The sequence below is a fragment of the Gopherus flavomarginatus genome, chromosome 13 (assembly GCF_025201925.1).
Source record: "Gopherus flavomarginatus isolate rGopFla2 chromosome 13, rGopFla2.mat.asm, whole genome shotgun sequence".
NCBI classification, from domain to species: domain Eukaryota; kingdom Metazoa; phylum Chordata; order Testudines; family Testudinidae; genus Gopherus; species Gopherus flavomarginatus.
The window spans coordinates 3955054-3973874 of NC_066629.1; the positions used below are offsets into that span (position 1 = coordinate 3955054).

Consider the following 18821-nt stretch of genomic DNA (forward strand, 5'->3'; position numbering starts at 1 on the left):
CTCTCTAGTCTCTTATTTTCCCTATTTTCTCCATAATTCTTAAATTCTCCTCAGATTTGGGATGTTAACCCAACCCATTTTATCTGAAGCAATTTGTCCTTAGTTGGGGCAATGACACAGGACAGCAAATTCCACCTAACGTGGGTGGTAGTTAGTGGGTGCTGGTTGGGGGAGCCGACGGACATGGCTGCCTCTGGTTGTGAGATGGGGTGACTGTTCTCTGCCAGAAACAGGACATGGCCGAACAGGAGGGAAAGGGAGGAGCCAGTGTCCCTATGGAGACTGCCCAGCCCCTTTGGTTCTGCTCCTTTCTAGCATTATGTTCAGAGACTTTATTAGTGGGGAGGCTGAAAAATCTCCCTGTGGGCTTAGCCTGGCAGGAGGGGCAGGTCTCCCCTGTAATAAAGAGATGGAGCATGTTCCCAGCATGGCAGAATCTAGGCTGTCTCTCTGCAGGGAAAGATCCTGGGGGAATCATGATGTGACATGAACTAAAGCCTGTTCTGAAACCTCCACAGTTGCCCTTCTCACCTTCCCAGGCTGCAGGATGTCATCCATGTTTCGCTCCAGCTCATCCAATCCTCCCATGGGACAGGGAAGGGTAACGGCTGCAGAGAAGCCAGTTCAGGTAGGGATTATCGATGGATGGGGCTGGTGGTTCCTGCTGGAGGGGAGGGACAGCAAATACACAGGAGGTGGGAGGTTTGGGCAGTCTGGTTTGGAGGTTACCAAAAAATTCACAGGGTGGAGAATGGGAGGAGGCCAGGGTGTAGCAAACCTGTTCGGACTTGTTTAATATGCGGCTTCCATTCTAGGAACAGATCCATGAGGTTGGAAGGTGGAAATGCTCTAATTTGTGGGACAGAAAACAACCCACCTAGGTGGGGCTAGGAAAATGGATCAGACTCCCAGGGCTGGAGCCCAACCTGATTAACCAGCGGCTGCTGTGAGATGTGAGGGGGCACCCACCAGTGAGGCCTCGGGGGGGTTCTAAACCTTTTTCTTTCTAAGGCCCCCAACGTGCTATAAAAACTCCACTGCCCTGCTTATGCCTGGTTCTCTGCATATAAAAGCCAGGGCTGGCGTTAGGGGGTGGTAACCAGGGCATTTGCCTGAGGCCCCATGTGACAGGCCCCCCGCAAAGCTAATTGTTCAAGCTTTGGCTTCAGCCCCTGGTGGCAGGGCTGATGGCCCCAGGCTTCAGCCCCAGGCAGGGAGGTTTGGGCTTTCTGCCCTGGGCCCAAGCGAGTCTAACACGAGCCCTGCTTGGAGGACCCCCTGAAACCTGCTCGCAGCCCCGCAGAGGGCCAGGGACCCCTAGTTGAGAACCACGGCCTTAGGGGATGTGCCCCTCCTCCATACCCAGCTCCAGGGCTGGCCTTAGAGAAAATGGGACCTTGGGTGAACTTGTATTTTGGTGCCCCCCATCAATCCTGGCCCTCACGGGCTCCCCACCATTATGTCCAGACCCCGACGCCTCCCTCTAGTTCTCAATTTGTATTGAAAGAGGCGCCAGAGCTCAGCCCTGGCACAAATTCAGCACTGGCCGGGCGGCCTCATAGCAGCGGCTGCTGACCGAGCACCCAGCTCTGAAGGCAATGCCACCGCCAGCAGCAGTGCAGAAGTGAGGGTGGCCTGGTGTGGGGTGTATTGTGCAGCCTTTTATTTTAGGTAAAGTGCAGTTTGTAATGTGGCATTATGCTGCCACGGGGTCGACTCTGGTGGCGACACTTTCAAGTTTAACAGAGTGAAAGTCACCTCTGCTACTTGCTTCAAATGTCCAGTCTCTAGGAACACACAAAGACCAAGGGTAGTGACCACACAGACATTCACAAGTACAAGGTCTAGTCGGTTTTACAAGTTTTATTAAAGTTACAGTTAAGGCTATGAATACCCAAGCACACAGACATTCTATAAAGACCTGTGCAAAAGTTACAACTCTAGTTCTACTCACATCCTGAACAATAGTATTGGGCTCTGATGAGTCTCTCATGGATTGATCATCAGTAGAGGGATGGTTCCTGCTGGAGTTTCGCATAGGGAGCTCAATTTTCCTGCTCTGGGCATCCCCTTTTTAGAATGTGATTCTGATTATACCTCATTAGCATTGACACACCACCTGTATCCTGTGGTTAAGGCATGTTTGGAAACAGAGGTGCCTTTACAGAGTTCTTTTTATTGAAAATTAATCTTCCGGCTAATTGTTCACCCTGTTACCACTTGGTACCTCTTCTCCCATAAACTTAGGGCATCGGGTTACTCCTCGGTTATTTACTTCTCTCAGCATTTCTTAGCTCCAAGGCCTAAAATAGCTAAGCTAAAATCTTGCAGGTCTCAGCCCACAGGCCTTGCATTTCAACCCTATTTACGTAGATACCTAATACATGATTATTATCTCTGCATACCGATCAATCTATTCCCTATTTAGCATACAGTGATTCTATATGACATAACTTGTTAGTTAATTATAACACCACACAATAAATGAACGGTGAACTAAAATCATTGGCTGCCATTCCCACCCTTACTCCTACATGGCTGCTGTGGCTTGTGGTGCCCAGCGCTCTGCCTGCAGCTCAAGATGAGCTTTGCAAGCTCACACGGGGGCTGCATCTTGCTGGAGCCCCAGATACCATGCAGCCCAGTGGCCGCTCCTGGCTCACCAGGGGCCATTTCAGATTTTAGGGAGGGGGCAACTTTAACTGTGATTCCAGGGGCTACTGAGGCACCTGAAAACTGTAGGGTTTTTTGCAGAAAATAACTTAGAAATTCACTGATGAGCACTGTATCTAATTGTTATATAAAGAAAGATAAATATATACTGACTCCAATTACAGCCACGTAGTAAATTTAAAAGTAAATTTAGAACAATCAGGAGATAATGCAGCAAGATATTCCCTATCCCAAGCCTTGAGGTATCAGTTCTGGAGCTTTAACGCAGGTATCAGAAACACAAGGGTTGATACTTTTTATTCTATCTTTAGTAAGATAAATAAAAATAAATAAAATCTGCTTACTTTCTCTGACACTGAAAACATATTTACTTCATTTATATACGAGATTAAGGTTTTTTCTCTTTTATACGAATGGGAATTTATTTTTCTAATTATTTTGACAGTCATGTAGGTGACTCAGTAACGTTTGACTCCATCATGGCTATTAGTATGATACTTGGAGCTACATTTATTTTCATAGAAATTTTAAGTTACTTTACAGACAGTTTTAAAATTACAATTTGAAGATAAATCATCTTAATCTGCACGGTGTCTAAAACTTTGAGTTTAGCTAATTTTTTCAAAAATGAGCCCTGCTAAGGTAAGTACATGCAAAATTTACTTTCTCTAATTTGATTGTACCATTTGAAATAATGAATAACAAAGCACAATACAGTAATAATGATAATTACTCCAGCCCAGACAGGTGATGCATTTTAGAACTCATTACTCAAAGAACTGAATTTAAGCATAAGACAGAAATAAAATGAGGAAATGCTCAGACCAGTTAAAAAGCTAAAATAACAGCACTGTCATCCTGACCGAATGTGATAAAATTACAGAGACTATCTGTACTTTGCGCATTTTGACAGGAGGTAAAAAGAAGTAAGAACAGTAATTGAAGTGTCTATTGTGGGGTGAGTGTGTGTGTTGGGGGAGTGTGAGACACAGCCCGCTGTCACTTCAAGCACAGCGGCACTCACTAGCTGAAGGCTCGTTCACACAGCAGCAGGGGCCAGCAGCTCCCACTCCTGACCCAGAGGCAGCAGCACAGAATCTTGTCCCCCCAGCTCAGCTCAGCAGAGACTGGGCACAGAGGCAGGAGGGTGGGGCCACCCTGACAGCAGCACCCCCCCCGCATAGCACACAGGAGACTCCTGGGAGCAGCTTGGAAGGGGCAGCTCCAAGTGGGGGGAGAGGGGGGCAGTGCTGCAGGAACAGTTGCAGGGGCAGACAGCTGAAGAGAAGTGGGGAGAAGAGAGACAGGACACCCCTGCTGGAGGAACCCCCTCAGCAAGGCCCCCTTGGACCATCATGTAATCTGCCCCCCACTAAGTCTGGCCCTGTCCAGCTCTTCACAATGAGAACAGCGTTGGGCTCCCTGCCAGCGAGCTCTCCCTGCACCCTGCTAGGAGATCCATCTCCTGTATCCGTCTGTGGCTAGTAGGGGGGTGATGGATCTGCTGGGAGAGACAAGGGGCTCTCACTTTGTCCCCTCACCCTGGCGTTTCCTGGCTGCTCTGAGCGGGGTGGGGGTGAGACTGACTGTGAGCCACCAGAGCTTCCATTTGATTGGCTCCTTTCCCCCATGAGTGGTGGAGTTGTGAGTGGGGCAGCAGGTCCGGAGTGTTGGACTCTTGCTCTTTCAGGGGCCGGTGACCTTGGAGGAGGTGGCTGTATATTTCACCAGGGAAGAGTGGCCTCTGCTGGACCCCACTCAGAGAGCCCTCTACAGGGATGTCATGCAGGAGAAGTATGAGAACGTGACCTCGCTGGGTAAGGAGTTCTGTTACCTTGGTCATTAGAAGCTGTGGGGTCTTTAAAGAATCTGAGTAGTAATAACTTTATACCTTTATTCATCATAAAAGTTTTGACAAGTTTCCTTGCCCCCACTTTTTTGCCTTATCTCCCACCTACTAGAATATTTTTTAGACATTTGTCATCAGTCATTTTGAAATTGCATTTAATGTATCCTTATTGGCTACATTAATAACTACATTAATAACTGTAGCTTTCATGCTTATTCCTCGTTTCTAGAGGAAAATATGCCACCTGTAGAATTCTAAATTGAGTAAGTAGGTGTGTGACCAATGCATGGCTTGTGTGACAGTCAGATGAGCTCCTCTGGACCCATGGGAAGGAGACTCTGGAAAAATTCCACCACGATTTCAACAGCTTCCACCGCACCATCAACCTCAGCCTGGACCAATCTACACGGGAGGTCCACTTTCTTGACACCACGGTGCAAATAAATGATGGTCACATTAACACCACCCTATATTGAAAACCTACCGACTGCTATGCCTACCTTCATGCCTCCAGCTTCCATCCCGGACACATCACACGATCCATTGTCTACAGCCAAGCACTGAGGTACAACCGCATCTGCTCTAACCCCTCAGACAGAGACCAACACCTACAAAATCTCCACCAAGCATTCTCAAAACTACAATACCCGCACGAGGAAATAAGGAAACAGATCAACAGAGCCAGACGTGTACCCAGAAGCCTCCTACTGCAAGACAAACCCAAGAAAGAAACCAACAGGACTCCACTGGCCATCACATACAACCCCAGCTAAAACCCCTCCAACGCATCATCAAGGATCTACAACCCATCCTGGACAATGATCCCACACTTTCACAGGCCTTGGGTGGCAGGCCAGTCCTTGCCCACAGACAACCTGCCAACCTGAAACATATTCTCACCAGTAACTGCACACCGCACCATAATAACTCTAGCTCAGGAACCAATCCATGCAACAAACCTCAATGCCAACTCTGCCCACATATCTACACCAGCGACACCATCACAGGACCTAACCAGATCAGCCACACCATCACTGGTTCATTCACCTGCACATCCACCAATGTAATATATGCCATCATATGCCAGCAATGCCCCTCTGCTATGTACATCGGCCAAACTGGACAGTCTCTACGGAAAAGGATAAATGGACACAAATTAGACATTAGGAATGGCAATATACAAAAACCTGTAGGAGAGCACTTCAACCTCCCTGGCCACACTATAGCAGATCTTAAGGTGGCCATCCTGCAGCAAAAAAACTTCAGGACCAGACTTCAAAGAGAAACTGCTGAGCTTCAGTTCATCTGCAAATTTGACACCATCAGCTCAGGATTGAACAAAGACTGTGAATGGTTTGCCAACTACAGAACCAGTTTCTCCTCTCTTGGTTTTCACACCTCAACTGCTAGAACAGGGCCTCATCCTCCCTGATTGAAGTGACCTCGTTATCTCTAGCTTGCTTGCTAGCATATATATACCTGCCCCTGGAAATTTCCACTACATGCATCTGAGGAAGTGGGTATTCACCCACGAAAGCTCATGCTCCAAAATGTCTGTTAGTCTATAAGGTGCCACAGGATTCTTTGCTTCTTTTGATAGAAGAGAGTATAACCTTGTCATTCAGGAGCCCAAAGGTGAAAGGAGAACAGAGCCATGTGAGACGAGGAGAAGGGGTGGGGGGAGTAGATAATTCTGGGGTGCCAGGACATGGAGAAGGTGTGTGCAGGATTAGAGGTAAGATGGCGCAAGGGGGGATGAGGTTGTGAGAGACGAGGAGGGAACAGAAGATGCTCTCAAGGCACCAGGAGGTGGTGACAGCTGAGAGTAGTGGGAAGAAGGTGAGGGGAGTGTGGAGGAAGGGCACCCAGGAAGTGGGCTGGGTGGGTCAATGGGAGGGAGGAGAGGTTTGGGGATCTAGAACTGTGGGGGATCCCAGACCTTTAGCCCCAAATCCCTACCCAAGCCTTGTTGTTTTAGAGCCTGCACTCCAGTTTTCTTTCTGTTCTGTTTCACTTGTATACATGTTTTCCCCAAATAGTATTATTTTAACTCTTGACCTTCCTCTCCCACTCATTATGTCCTCCCCGTATAACCTCCCCATCTCTATGCACAGAGACCCTGGCCACCGATCCTGAGTCCTTGCTGCATTCCTCCCTCCCATAGCAGGGCCACTACCCAGGCACAAATGGGCGCTTTGTTGATGATGTCACAGGGTGGTGGTGTACCCTGTGCAATTTTTACACCTATAAGATTACGTATTGGGGTACAACTTGCCCTTGTACATGGCTACTCAAAGTAATTGACATTAACGTGATTGATTGTGTGCTGAAAGAAAAACAGCTGCTTCCTTCTTGTGTAAGATGAGGCTACTGCAAGCTGTATTGACCATACCCAGAACCGAACTATTTCATGCTGTTGGTGAGAACCCATGATGGTGTGATGGACCTTTTATCAGCATGATTTGGCCAGGACCGCACTACTTATGAATGGCAATATCTTCTTTACACATTGTGGAGTTAAGTTGTAGCCAGAGAGCTCTTGGTCATTCAGTTCCTAAAGAGTTCCAAGATATGTTGTATGGGACGCTTGTGTATTAGTTTAATTAAAGATGTTTACACCTGCTATAGAGCTCCCTATTTTTGTGTGCGTCTTATTTTCTGCCTCTACCACCACACTACAGACATTATCTTAGTGGAAAATAAAATGAGATACTTGGTTGCCAAATTAATTGGAGCTGGCCAGATGTGGAAATTTGATTTTTAACTATCCAGAGAGCTCAGATATGACAGGGCTGGAGTTCCAAAAATAATGCACTAGTTGTATTCTTCCACTAAGGCAGCTACTACAGTACTAATGAATGAGAAAATACCTACGATTAGACCTGACTGGAAGAATTTCAACAAAACGCTTTTGATGGAATTTGCTGGTTTATCAAAAGCAAAATGTTTCATAGGACCATGTCAATTTCAGCAAAATTCCACCAGAAACCAGACAGGTTTTTGACGGAACCCTCTCAGGCAGGCAGGTTTTTGATGGAAACCTGCCTGGTTTCCTGCAAGCTCACCCACCTGGTGGGCGGGCTGGGAGCCTGGGAGCCCCAGGGTCTCTGGCTCTGAGGAAGTTCATCATGGAGACTGCCCTGAACCTGGGGCTCCCAGCAGAGCTGGGGACAAGAATGGTGATTCAGTTTCATAGAGAATTTAGAAATTTGTGGTTTTCTTTTTGAATTGGAATAAAGCCAGACTTTAAAATCCTACATGAAATGGTATTATCGTTCTCCAGCCAGCTCTCCCCCTACCCAGTATTGCCAAATCTTTCAATATTTGGGGGGGGGGGGATTTGAGGCCTCATGTGATTACATGAGACTCTCAGAAAGCAAGTTTCTCGCCTTCCTGATTGCAGTGAAAAAACCTGAAAATGTGATGTAACAGCACAGAAACCAATGAATAAAAGCAGCCCAAAATATATGGGATTAAAAAAAAACCTCATGATTTTAGGCCAAACTCATGATTTGTTCGGCGGGGGGTCTGATTTTTGACAGCTTGGGTTTGGCAATACCGCATACAAACATAATTCAGCTCAAGTGACTGATAAGTCTCCAATTTAGCACTGGATAAAGAAAACGACAACATGCAGTTAGGAATTGTTTTCTGTTCTATTCTGTGCAATAAAACCTGTCACTTACTTACGAAAAACATAGGCCTTTAAAACTGGTTATATGAGTCAGAATTCACACAGCTCACCTACATATAAAACAGGTTTTGACCCTAGGGTTGAGGGGAAATTCTCTCTTTAGAGAAGAGAGAAAAAGTGAAGTCTTAACTCCTTAGCCAGCCAACTTGCCTCAGCCACAGAACACAGGAAGAGCTAGGCAGGAGCCTTCTATACCCCTTACCCATGAAAGGTTGACTGGATCTGCACATTTCTTTAATATTCTGTAATGTGTAGAACTGTAGCCTACAGTGATTTCATCTTATACCTTAGTTACTATTAGTTATCACAAAACAACCACACAATTTATAGTTTCTGCTAGTCCCCCCCACAGCCAGTGGTGGCTCCAGGCACCAGCGCAGCAAGCGCATGCCTGGGGCGGCAAGCCGTGGGGGTTGGCCCTGCCGGTACCTGCAAGGACGGTAGGCAGGCTGCCTTTGGCGGCACCCCTGCGGTAGGTCCACCAGTCCCACAGATTCGGCGGCAATTCGGCAGTGAGTACACCAAAGCTGTGGACCAGAAAGACCTCCCGCAGGCAAAGGCGACAAAACACCACAAGATTTGCTGCATCGCTCATCTCTCCCTGGTAGATTGTGTTGTGCTGTGAAGTACATGATCTACTTTGTTTACTTCACTTTACCTGCTCATGTCACAATAGGATAAATGGGCTATTGTCAGAACTCTGATTCACGCTGGCCTGGCTTGCATGGTAAAGATGAAAGTGCTTCTTCAAGGCTCCCAGGCACAGCTGCCTTCAGGGAGTAGACCTGGCAATTCAGTATGGGCCACCTGAGCAGCTCTGCAGAGCACTGCTTCAGGCCACTAGCTCAGCCCCGTTTTCTTTTTAACCCCTGGTTCATAAGGTGACAGAAATAATACTTAGTGACACTGCAAATACATGGCCTATAACTATGCTAACTGCTGTTCATGTTCTATCCAGAGATTGATTAAATTAATGGAATGTAAAGGCCCACTCTGAACCTTTGCTGAAAACTCCACCCAATTTTTTAAAGTTCAAGTTTAACTTATTCTTTAAAAAACTATTTTATTTTACCCTCTCAGTGTCCTGGTTTCAGCCCACATGGAAGATGATGATATTCGGGAAAGCTGCAAGAAATCGGCTGTTATCACTCCTTCCCCAAGCATACCATGAATCTTATAAGGAAGCCTGCTCTCTTGATTTGTCCAGTCTAATTTCCATAGCAAAAGTGATGCATGTAAGTATCCATTCCAAAGTGAGAACATGAGAACAGCCAAAGGTCCATCTAGCCCAATATCCTGTCTTCCAACAGTGGCCAGTACCAGGTGCTTCAGAGGGAATGAACAGAGCAGGGAATCATCTGGTGATCCATCCCCTGAGGCCCATTCCCAGCTTCTGGCAAACAGGCCAGGGACGCCAACCCTGCCCATCCTGGCTAATGGCCGTTTATGGACCTGTCATCCATGAACTTATCTAGTTCTTTCTTGAACCCAGTTATAGTCTTGGCCTTCACAACATCCTCTGGCAAAGAGTTCCACAGGTTGACTGTATGTTGTGTGAAGAAATACTTCCTTTGGTTTGTTTTAAATCTGCTGCCTATTAATTTCTTTTGGTGACCCCCTAGCTCTTGTGTTATGAGAAGGAGTAAATTCCACACATTTCATGATTTTATAGACTTCTAAAATATCCTTCCCGCCTTCGTGACCTCTTTTCCAAGCTGAAAGGTCTCTGTTTTATTAACCTCTCCCCATACAGAAGCTATTCCCTACCCCCATGTCAAACCCTACAGAGATTTATATAATGGGGCAGAAAGAGAAGCTGGGTGGGAGGAAGCAGAATCTAGTGTACTTAGCTGGCAGAAGGACACCAGGAAACAATTAGGGTGAGGTGATCCAGGTAAAGGGCCAACATTTCAATGGCTTATTTGAGAGCAAAAAGGGCTAATTTCCCCAGGCTGCTCAGAAGGTTGGGGCCAAGCAAGAGGCAGAGGCAGTGAAAGGGTCTTGGGGAATTTTCTCCTGATTTAGTGCCCACTGCTAGCCATGAACAACATACGGCTGCCAGTGACTGGAAATCAATTCCACCCAGGCTCCCCCATTTCTCATTTCTTGTTCAGAGTGATACATATTGGTTCAAAGGTGGTCTCCCCAGCACTCACGTTAATGGGATCTTCCAGTTTGAAGGATCCTTTAGAATCTAGTTTGGGCCTCAGGATGGTCCTAGGAGTGAAGACCAGACATGCACATTAGCCTAGTTCAATGCTGCCCCACCAATCAATCTTATTCAGGAAACAGACTTATGGATCCTAGTATTCTACCTGCCCTTGCTGTGAACAGCAACTCTAGAGAAAGCTGCATGGGCACTAGAAGGCACATGTCACAAAGCAACTGGTTCTTCAAGGTGACGAGGGATCAAAGATCAGCTTAAACAAACCTGCTCTACTAACTTTAGCTTAAGAGTAACAAGGTTCATGACCAACTTCTGCTGGTGAGAGAAAAGAGCAGCTCTGTGTAGCTCAAAAGCTTGTCTCTCCACCACCAGCAGTTGGTCTAATACAAGATGTCACCTCAGTTACCCTGAGACCCAATACAGCTACACCCCTGCATACACCTTAAGAGTAAGCAGTTGCACCGTGTAGCAATGCGGCGCCTCCTGCTGGTCTCTTTTGGGAATTAGCTCTCCAGCCATTGGAGCACCCTCTGTAGTTCTGTATCCCACTGCCTCCTTGCCCTCTGTGTCCTGCCCAGACCTGGTGCCCTGTTATCTGGGGAGCTTCCCCCTGGCAATAACCCCTCAGTCTTAGAGTCTCCCCTCGCCGGGGAACCCCCACCCACTATCCCCTCTCGCCTCAGTATACAGCTACTGCCAGTCATTGTCCAGCCCCCAAACCCTGGGGCACACTGCAGTATCAGCCACTCAGCACTGGCAAGGTTGGGTTTGGACCTGCTGCCTTGGCCTACCCTGGGCTGCCCTCTGCAACCCCCAGGACCTGTTGGCCTTATGCTAGGCCGCAGCCTGGGGCTTTCCAGGCTGGAGCTCCCCAGCTCCTCAGCCTTTCCCCAGTCCTGTTCCACTCAAGTACCCTGTCTCTAGCTCCCCGCAGCTAGGCCCTTCTCCCTCTACAAACAGACAGACTGCTGAGCTCCTGGCTCACTGCCTCTTATATAGGGCCAGCTGAGGCCTGATTGGCACATGGCCCAGCTGCAGCTGCTTCCCCAATCAGCCTAGTAGCTGCTTTCCCTGCCACAGCCCTCTCCCAGGGCTGTTTGAAGCCCTTCAGGGCACAAGTGGGGTGACTACCCTGCTACACATAGGAATGGGAAAAAGAAGATCATTTCTCTGAAATACTACCTCCTCTTTGCATGAAATGGTACAGTCCAACCATTTCTCAATGGCTACAGTGAATAGTTTTCAAAGAAAGTTAATACTGACATGACACATAATAAAAATATTTGCTGGTCTCTTTTAAAGCAGAGGCTAAATTTGTTAGTCCCGCTCTTATCCCTACGTACATCAGGATCCTGTGAACAGCAGCAAAGTAGGTAGTTAAAAATCAAAGCCACTGACATTATGTACTTCCCTCCTCCCCTTTTCACCCCCCACCCATGATGTTCGAAATTCTTTGTATCAACTCAATCTAAAATCAGCTAATTTTGCTTTCTAGGTTGCCAGGGTGGGAGGTTTGGAGCAAAGGCCTCCCAGAACCAGACTGCTAGTCAAACTCAGTTGCAAAAAAGGCAGATAAGGCTACTATTTGGAATCAGAAATGATCAGGATGGTCTGTGAGGCAGTTAAAACCAGCTAAGTTCCTCTTCGGATGTTTTTAAAAAGCGATGAATAAATGGAGTGGAGTACATTTTTTGCACAGTTTGGACCAGAGGCACAAGTTCATGTCAGCTACCAGGCAGAAGGGGCTGCCATTACCGATCCTCTGAGAAGCATCTGCCAGGTTGCAGAAAGTTAGCCCAAAAGGCTGGAGATCAGTAGGAAGACTCCCACATTCATATACTTTAATCCTGCAGGCTGGCAAAGCAGATGGAGCTACTAACATGGCAAGATGCACCAGGGAAATTATAATCAGTGACATTTACCATCGTTTCTAACACAGAGATAGACCTTACGTTGCCAGGTTGGGTGCGTAGGCACCACTAGATTGTGGAGGCCCATGTTCATCTTTCTGAATTAGATTATATGGAAGTTATTGGGTAGATGTTGGACACATCCAGCGCCAAAGTCCGAGTGCCAAATGCAGTAGTACTCACCAGCAGATACGTTTTGTTGAATCACAGTGACAGCCTGCAGTACAGCCTCACTTCTGGTTCCTGTAGCCACACTGCCCGTTTCCACATCGGCAGTGGCAGGAACGCTTTTAAGAGAAGAGAGTTCAAGGTAATAACAGTCCCGCTGCTGTTGGGCTGTACCCAGAGAGCCACAGCAGTTTAAGGCTCTTTAGCAGTGCTAGGACTGGACACCAAATTCCATAAATTGCCATGCCCCTCACCTCACTGCCACTGTAGCCCCAAAAAGAGAGGCAAGTGATCATGTTACCCACTGAGCCATCTCCTGGGGTAGATGATCATTCCCAATATTGCTGTTTCAGCACCATCACAATAACTTTCTTCACCTCGCCAGGTCAAATTCAAGCTTGAGACCTCTCCATGTCCTCATTACACATGCCAGCAACAGTCAGTCTCACTCACAGGTCTCAGTGCATGAAACTAGAGTTTCTCCCACATAAAGCTAATGCGCAGCCCAGTTCAGAAGGAAAAGGGTTTTGTGGCACAGTTTGAAATTCTAAGGGTGAAGCACAATCAGCCACTCTCACCCCTGCAATGGATGTTCTGAAACGGCTCAGTTTTTAAATGAGCTTTGAGCCCAGCAGTTCAGAATTACAAACTCCCTTTGATGCCAAGCAGCGGATATCCCCACCCTTCAGATCAGCTGAGGAGCCTGCATGCAGCTTGAATATATCTCAGAATATAGATTTTACACGAGTGTATCTGTAAAATAGATTTGAGGGAGAGGACAGTCAGTCCTCATAAGTCTTTGGGGAGATGCAAGCTTAGAATGGCTCATTGGTTCTTACTGACTTAAGTCTTCAGCACATGCAAGCCCCGTCCACAGTGTCTCTCCCTCAAAAATCTTAGTGGAGAGCAGGAGTCTGAACAAGGTGTCACTACAGGAACCAAGAAGGAAGGGAAGTTCCCACAAAGTTTAATGCATCTCTCTACCTCCCAAATGCCATTCCTTAGCAGTGTGCATGTCTTTCATTGGTTACCCATCACTGCTCGTGGAGAAAGCTGCATGGTACCAGTGTCATCAATAATTTTTCCTCTTTATCATCCCCCACTCATCTTCCATTCTGTCCTCCTTTCCCATTCTCTGGGGAGTGCTTAGTCTTCCAAACCCATCTTCTCCCCATGGGGTCAGCAGCCCTGGACACACACAAGCCGACCACTCAGCTTCTTTGGCATCACACCACAGCTGAGACCGTCTGCAGGGGGACTTTGCCATCCTAGCCAGTTCCTCTCTGGAACAGCCACATGCACGAGCAGAGCGGTTCAGAGAGTTACAAGCGTGTTTGATGCTCAGGAAGTACAGCTGCCCTGGAGCACTTCCTACTTCTGCCACTATCTAAAGCGTTCAAGTGGGTGGCAGACAAACTATCCATCCAAAGTATGACTGGCCACAGCTAAATGCCCTCTGGTGCTGCTGGGGTAGGTGGCTTTTGCTTCAGAAAGCCAGTGCAAACCCCCCACTCCAGCTGTGTTTCATTCTGCATGTGCCAGGCAGCATCATGTCACATGGAAGTAGTCCCCTCAGTCAGAGCTAGTAACCCAAGTCGCAGGCAGAGAAAGGTACCTGGATCATACCCCTGACGGGCTTTTATTGAATCCTTTGGCTGCTATTATCGGCACCCACTCTGCATCTTCCATCTCCCCTCCAGACTCCCCAGATTCAGACAGTTCTGGGGTCTGTGCACGGGGTTTTGCAGTTGTCTCATGGCAAATCTTTGGCTACAGATGGAAATGAGATGGTTTGAGACCACCTAAGGAATGTGTTAGACTTGGGACTACTCCCGAGTCCCAGGAGCATATCACACTGAGCTTACTTGAACAGTCAAAGAACCGCAGGACCAGGGAGGTGCCAAGTCATCAGGTTGGCAGAGATTTTTACCCGTTCAAAGAAGCAGCTGGTTTAGCTTGTTATCTTGAAACAGTTTGCAGAACCTTGCACTGCCCCATGCTACGCAGCTATGGTGGGAGATATTTGGGGAGGGGGCAGGCGGTATCTGGGTGTAGAAGGGGGCTGGGAGGTATTTGGGGACAGAGAGTAGAAGGGGAGTGGATGGCATTTGCAGACGGGTGACAAGGGGTGCTTGGGGGTGGTTGTAGAAAAGGGGGGGTTGGGAGGCATTTGGGGGCTGGGGTGGAAGGGGGTGGGAGATACTTGAGGTCAGGGGGTAGAAGGGTGGAGGGAGGCATTCACAGATGGGGGGACGCGGGTGTTTGGGGTTGGGGTGTAGAAGAGGGGGGTTGGGAAGCATTTGGGGTTGGGAGTAGAAGGGAGTGGGAGATATTTGAGGGCAGGCGGTATAAGAGGGAGGGAGGCATTTGCAGACAGGGAACCAGGGGTGTTTGGGGGTGGGGTGTAGGAAGAGGAGGGGGAGAGGGAGGGGGAGGGGGCCATTTGGGGGGGCGGCCTGTAGAAGGAGGAGGCATTGGGGGGCGGGACCAGACGAGGTGGTGGGAGATACTGGGGAGGGGGCAGGGCTAGAAGGGGGAGCTCGGAAGGAGGTGTTTGGGCACCTCCGGGCCCCCCCACACACACGTTTACCCGCTCGCGCTCCAGGCCGCGACATGTGCCGCTCACCAGCCGCCTCACAAATGCTTTAGGGCCACGTGACATCCCCGGGAAGTTCCGCCCCTTCTGACAAAGCCAATAGGAAGAAGAGACAGAGCCCAGACCAATCGGAGTGCAAGACGAAACCTCCCCCACCTCCACCCCGTGTTTGAGTGCGAGGGTGGGAGCTGCCTGCAGTGACCAGACCCCCCCACCCCAGGTGCAGCGGGGGAGGGGGCTGCAGTCACCAGACCTCCCCCATGGGGCAGCGGGGGGAGGGGACTGCAGTCACCAGACCCCCACCCCGCAGATGCAGCAGGGAGGGGGATGCAGACACACAGGAGCTGGTGGCACTTTGCACAGCCACTGCTGTGATGAGTTGGCGAGTCTCAGCCTTGAGGGCCAGGTGTTCCTGCTGTCACCCACCTCCCAGGGCCCCAGATTGTCTAGAGGGCACCTCCCTTTTCCCTCCCACACCTCTCTGAGAACCACATTGTGGCCTGGGGGCCGCAGAGCCGGTGGCAGTGGTTGTGTAGGGGGCCATGCTAACAAACTAACCCCTCGCACCAGACTCACTCGATCCTTCCTGAGGACTTTATTCTGGTGAGGGGGATCCTGATTTCCATCCTTCCCTAGAGGAACCTCCCCGAATGGGCTTTCTGCTGCGGAGCCCCAATACCCTCCCTCTCACCACCAGCAGGGGCTGGGAGTGAGGTAAATGCCCCTGAGGCAGTCACATCCTCCCACCCCCCGCCGGCTACATGCTGGGAATCCAGGCTGGGAGGCAGGGGGCTCTGCCGGCCATGGGGTTCCCTGCAGCCTGGTGGCATTCACAAAGAGAACCGAGATGGCCTGACACCCCAATCCCTGTACGAGCTCCCGCCCATGCCTACCCCCCATGCCTACTGCCTCTTGAGCAGCTCTCCCTATGGTTTCCCCTCCCCGCCAGCTCCCGCTCCTGTGACGTCCCCCCTCTCTACACTTTCTCCCTGCAGCTTGCCCCATTCCCTCCCTGAGTCCCAGCTTCACCCTCTGACATCTCTCCAACCCCACCTCGCCCCATCACAGCCCTTGCCCCCCTCTAGTGCCTCACCTCCTGCTCCCCGGGGTGGGCTTGAGAGGCCCCCACTCCCCAGAATTTGAAGCTGCTGGCATTGAAGGTGGGCCTGGGCTGGGCCAACTACCTGGGCAGATCCTGGTGAAAGAGAGGAGCGGACAAGGCTGAGAGACGCCTCCCTTGTTCCAGGGGGACAGGGGGTCCCACCATTTCGCCCACTGTCACCCTCCCACATACAGAGGAGACATCAGCTCCCAGCAGGCCATGCTCCAACTCCAGCCCACAGGGATGAGACCAATATCCACCAGTGCCCCCAACCTGCCACCGCCATCAGCAGTCAAGCTGGGGAATCTGTCCCCTTCTCCTCTTCAAAGGCTGCAGAACTCCCTGCTCCCTGCAACACCAGCCTCCTCGTCATGTACCCCTTGTTGGGGTCAGATAAGGGTGGATTTATTCTTTCCATTCCTCAGAACTAGCCCTCAGGCCCTGTCTCCCCATACATGACCCAGGGTCTGGAGCAGTTGGCTGTTTACCCACAGCTACCAAGGAGCCACCAGGAGAAGGGACTAGATTCTCCAAGGCTCTGCATCCATTCACACTGGTACCCTTCTCACACATGGGAAAACTGAGGCACCAAGGAGGGTGATATGGGCTGCGCCAGGTCAGATTTGGAGTCTGTGAGATAGCCAGGAATAGAACCCAGGAACCCTCCATTTGGGGTAGCTGGGCGCTCCCGGACTGCGACCCTGCACCAAGGTTCGCTTCCGCTCAGCCTCCTCCTGCCAAAGCCCCACCCATACTCCCCCTTCAGCCCCGCCCACACTCTACCCTCAGACCCTCTTGTTCCACTTTCCTGAGCCCCTCCCCCCCGGCCGCCTCTCACGTCTCTTCCCCCAAGGCCCCACCACTTGCACCTCTTTGCCCCCTACCCCAAGGCCCCCCCGCCCGCCTACCGTTTGCACCCCAGCCCCTCCCCCTAAGGCCCCCATGTGCGTGGATGGGAACCTGGGAAAAGGCGAAGTGAGGATTGGGCCTTGAGGGGACGAGGAGGAGCAGGAGCAGGGCCTCCAGGTGGAGCACAGGCAAGGTGCCTCCCCTGGCCCCTTATACCCACTGCCCATGCCTGGCTCCCAGCCTCCCCTGCTCTAACCATTAGACCCAGCATCGCTGGAACAATTTTTATAGTGGGAGGTGCTGAGAGCCACTGAGCAAAACTGTAAACCTTGTACAGGATGGAAACCACTTCAAGCTAGTGGGTGCACCACGACTGGCCCTCACTCTCTTCCCAGAGCTAGCAGGGGGACCCAGATACCCAGATACCCTGGCTCCCAACCCCCACTCTAACCACTAGACACCACTGCCCTCCCAGAGCTGGGGATAAGAGCCAGGAATCCTGGCTCCCAGCCCAGCTGTGGGTGGAGCAGGATGTACTGGCCATGGGCTCAACTGGGTATCGCTTACCATCAGGTTGGAGGGGACGCGTCATGGATGGCATGGGCTGGGGAAGGATGTGTCTCCCCAAACAGCCCAGTGTAGCCCTGCCCATGCTCTGCCCAGAAGGCCCCCTCCTGCTCACCCTTCCCCCTTGGCCCCAGCCCAGACTGGCTGACTGCTCCTGCCCAGGACAGCATGCTGGGGCTAGGACTAGGGTGGCCATGGCCAGCCTGTGGCTGGGACTTGAGGTGGCTGGGGGGCACCTGGGGTTGCCCACCAAGTGCTTGCAGAGGAACGGCTTGGTGGGTGTGCACTGCCTGTCCGGCCCTTGGGAGCTGGAGGGGCCATGCACTGTCTGCCCATCCAGCGTTTAGGGGCTGGGGGTCACAGGTGGAGTTGGGGGGCATGTGTCCCCCACCAAGCATGCTGAGGGAAGCCACAGGGGGGAGCTCTGGGCTCCAGTGTGGGAAGGGGCCAGGAGGGGCAGGGCTGGCTGGGGGGATTGGATGCTCCATAAAGCAAGCCAATGGATCAGATCAATGAGCTCCTCTAACCTGGTATCCTCCCCCCCGAGCATCATATCAATGGGCCCATCTAAGCTACATTTCCCCCATTTAGGGCAGGAGCAGTGAAACTACCCTGCTACAAGGGTGCAGGGTTGGAGCTGGGTCTTTGGGATGTATCGCATGTTAGGTACAGAACTGGGTATTTGGGGACAGTCTTACTTTCGTGGTGGGGGTCTGATCAGCTGTGGCACTTGTGCAGCACTGGGAATTGGGAGTGGAGTGGTTGAGGGAATGGATTGATGTTGACTTTTAAGGCAGTGGGTAGGAGCTGGGGTTTGGGCTGCGCTCCTGGCATTTCACCAGAGGGTCTTGTGTTTTTGTCTGAAAACCTGCTCCTCCTTTCACCTTTCCCTTTCAGATCTTGCTCACTCAGCTTGTATACCTGGGAAAAAAATCGGAGTCCCAGGAATTCCACTTGGGTGTCTGCAGGGAAAGGTGGGCCCTGAAATCCAGCAGCTGGGAGGCCACTTGCAGTGGTTTGTAGCCCCCCTCCCCTGCCTTCTTCTAGGAGGCACCAGGAGAGCACCTAACACTGCTGCAACAGGAGAGTGAAGCCGCCCAGGCCGAGGAGGAACGGCAAGGCGAGGAGTTGGTGATAGATGCCTGGAGCTCCTGCCACTCAGGTTCTCCCTATCATGGCAGAAAGAGACAGAAGCCAAGCGGCAGAAGATCATGTGGGAGTGGGAAGAGCTGCCTGGCTTCGTGGC

General features: G+C 50.5%; 1 protein-coding gene across 1 annotated transcript; it reads left to right on the plus strand.

Annotated features, from left to right (window-relative positions):
* The first annotated feature begins 535 nt into the window (after positions 1-535).
* On the plus strand, positions 536-9708 carry LOC127033842 (putative KRAB domain-containing protein ZNF788). Its single transcript, XM_050922118.1, has 3 exons — positions 536-628; positions 4364-4490; positions 9297-9708. Exons 1-3 carry the CDS (start codon positions 548-550, stop codon positions 9479-9481), a joined length of 393 nt encoding a protein of 130 aa, XP_050778075.1. The 5' UTR covers positions 536-547; the 3' UTR covers positions 9482-9708.
* The last annotated feature ends 9113 nt before the right edge of the window (positions 9709-18821 follow it).

Bases quoted from the DNA above. Each gene is read 5' to 3' on its own strand.
- LOC127033842 (XM_050922118.1), top strand. From the start codon at position 548: ATGTCATCCATGTTTCGCTCCAGCTCATCCAATCCTCCCATGGGACAG. The intron at 629-4,363 runs GTAGGGATTATC...TTGCTCTTTCAG, and splicing joins CTGCAGAGAAGCCAGTTCAG to GGGCCGGTGACCTTGGAGGA. The intron at 4,491-9,296 runs GTAAGGAGTTCT...TTACCCTCTCAG, and splicing joins TGAGAACGTGACCTCGCTGG to TGTCCTGGTTTCAGCCCACA.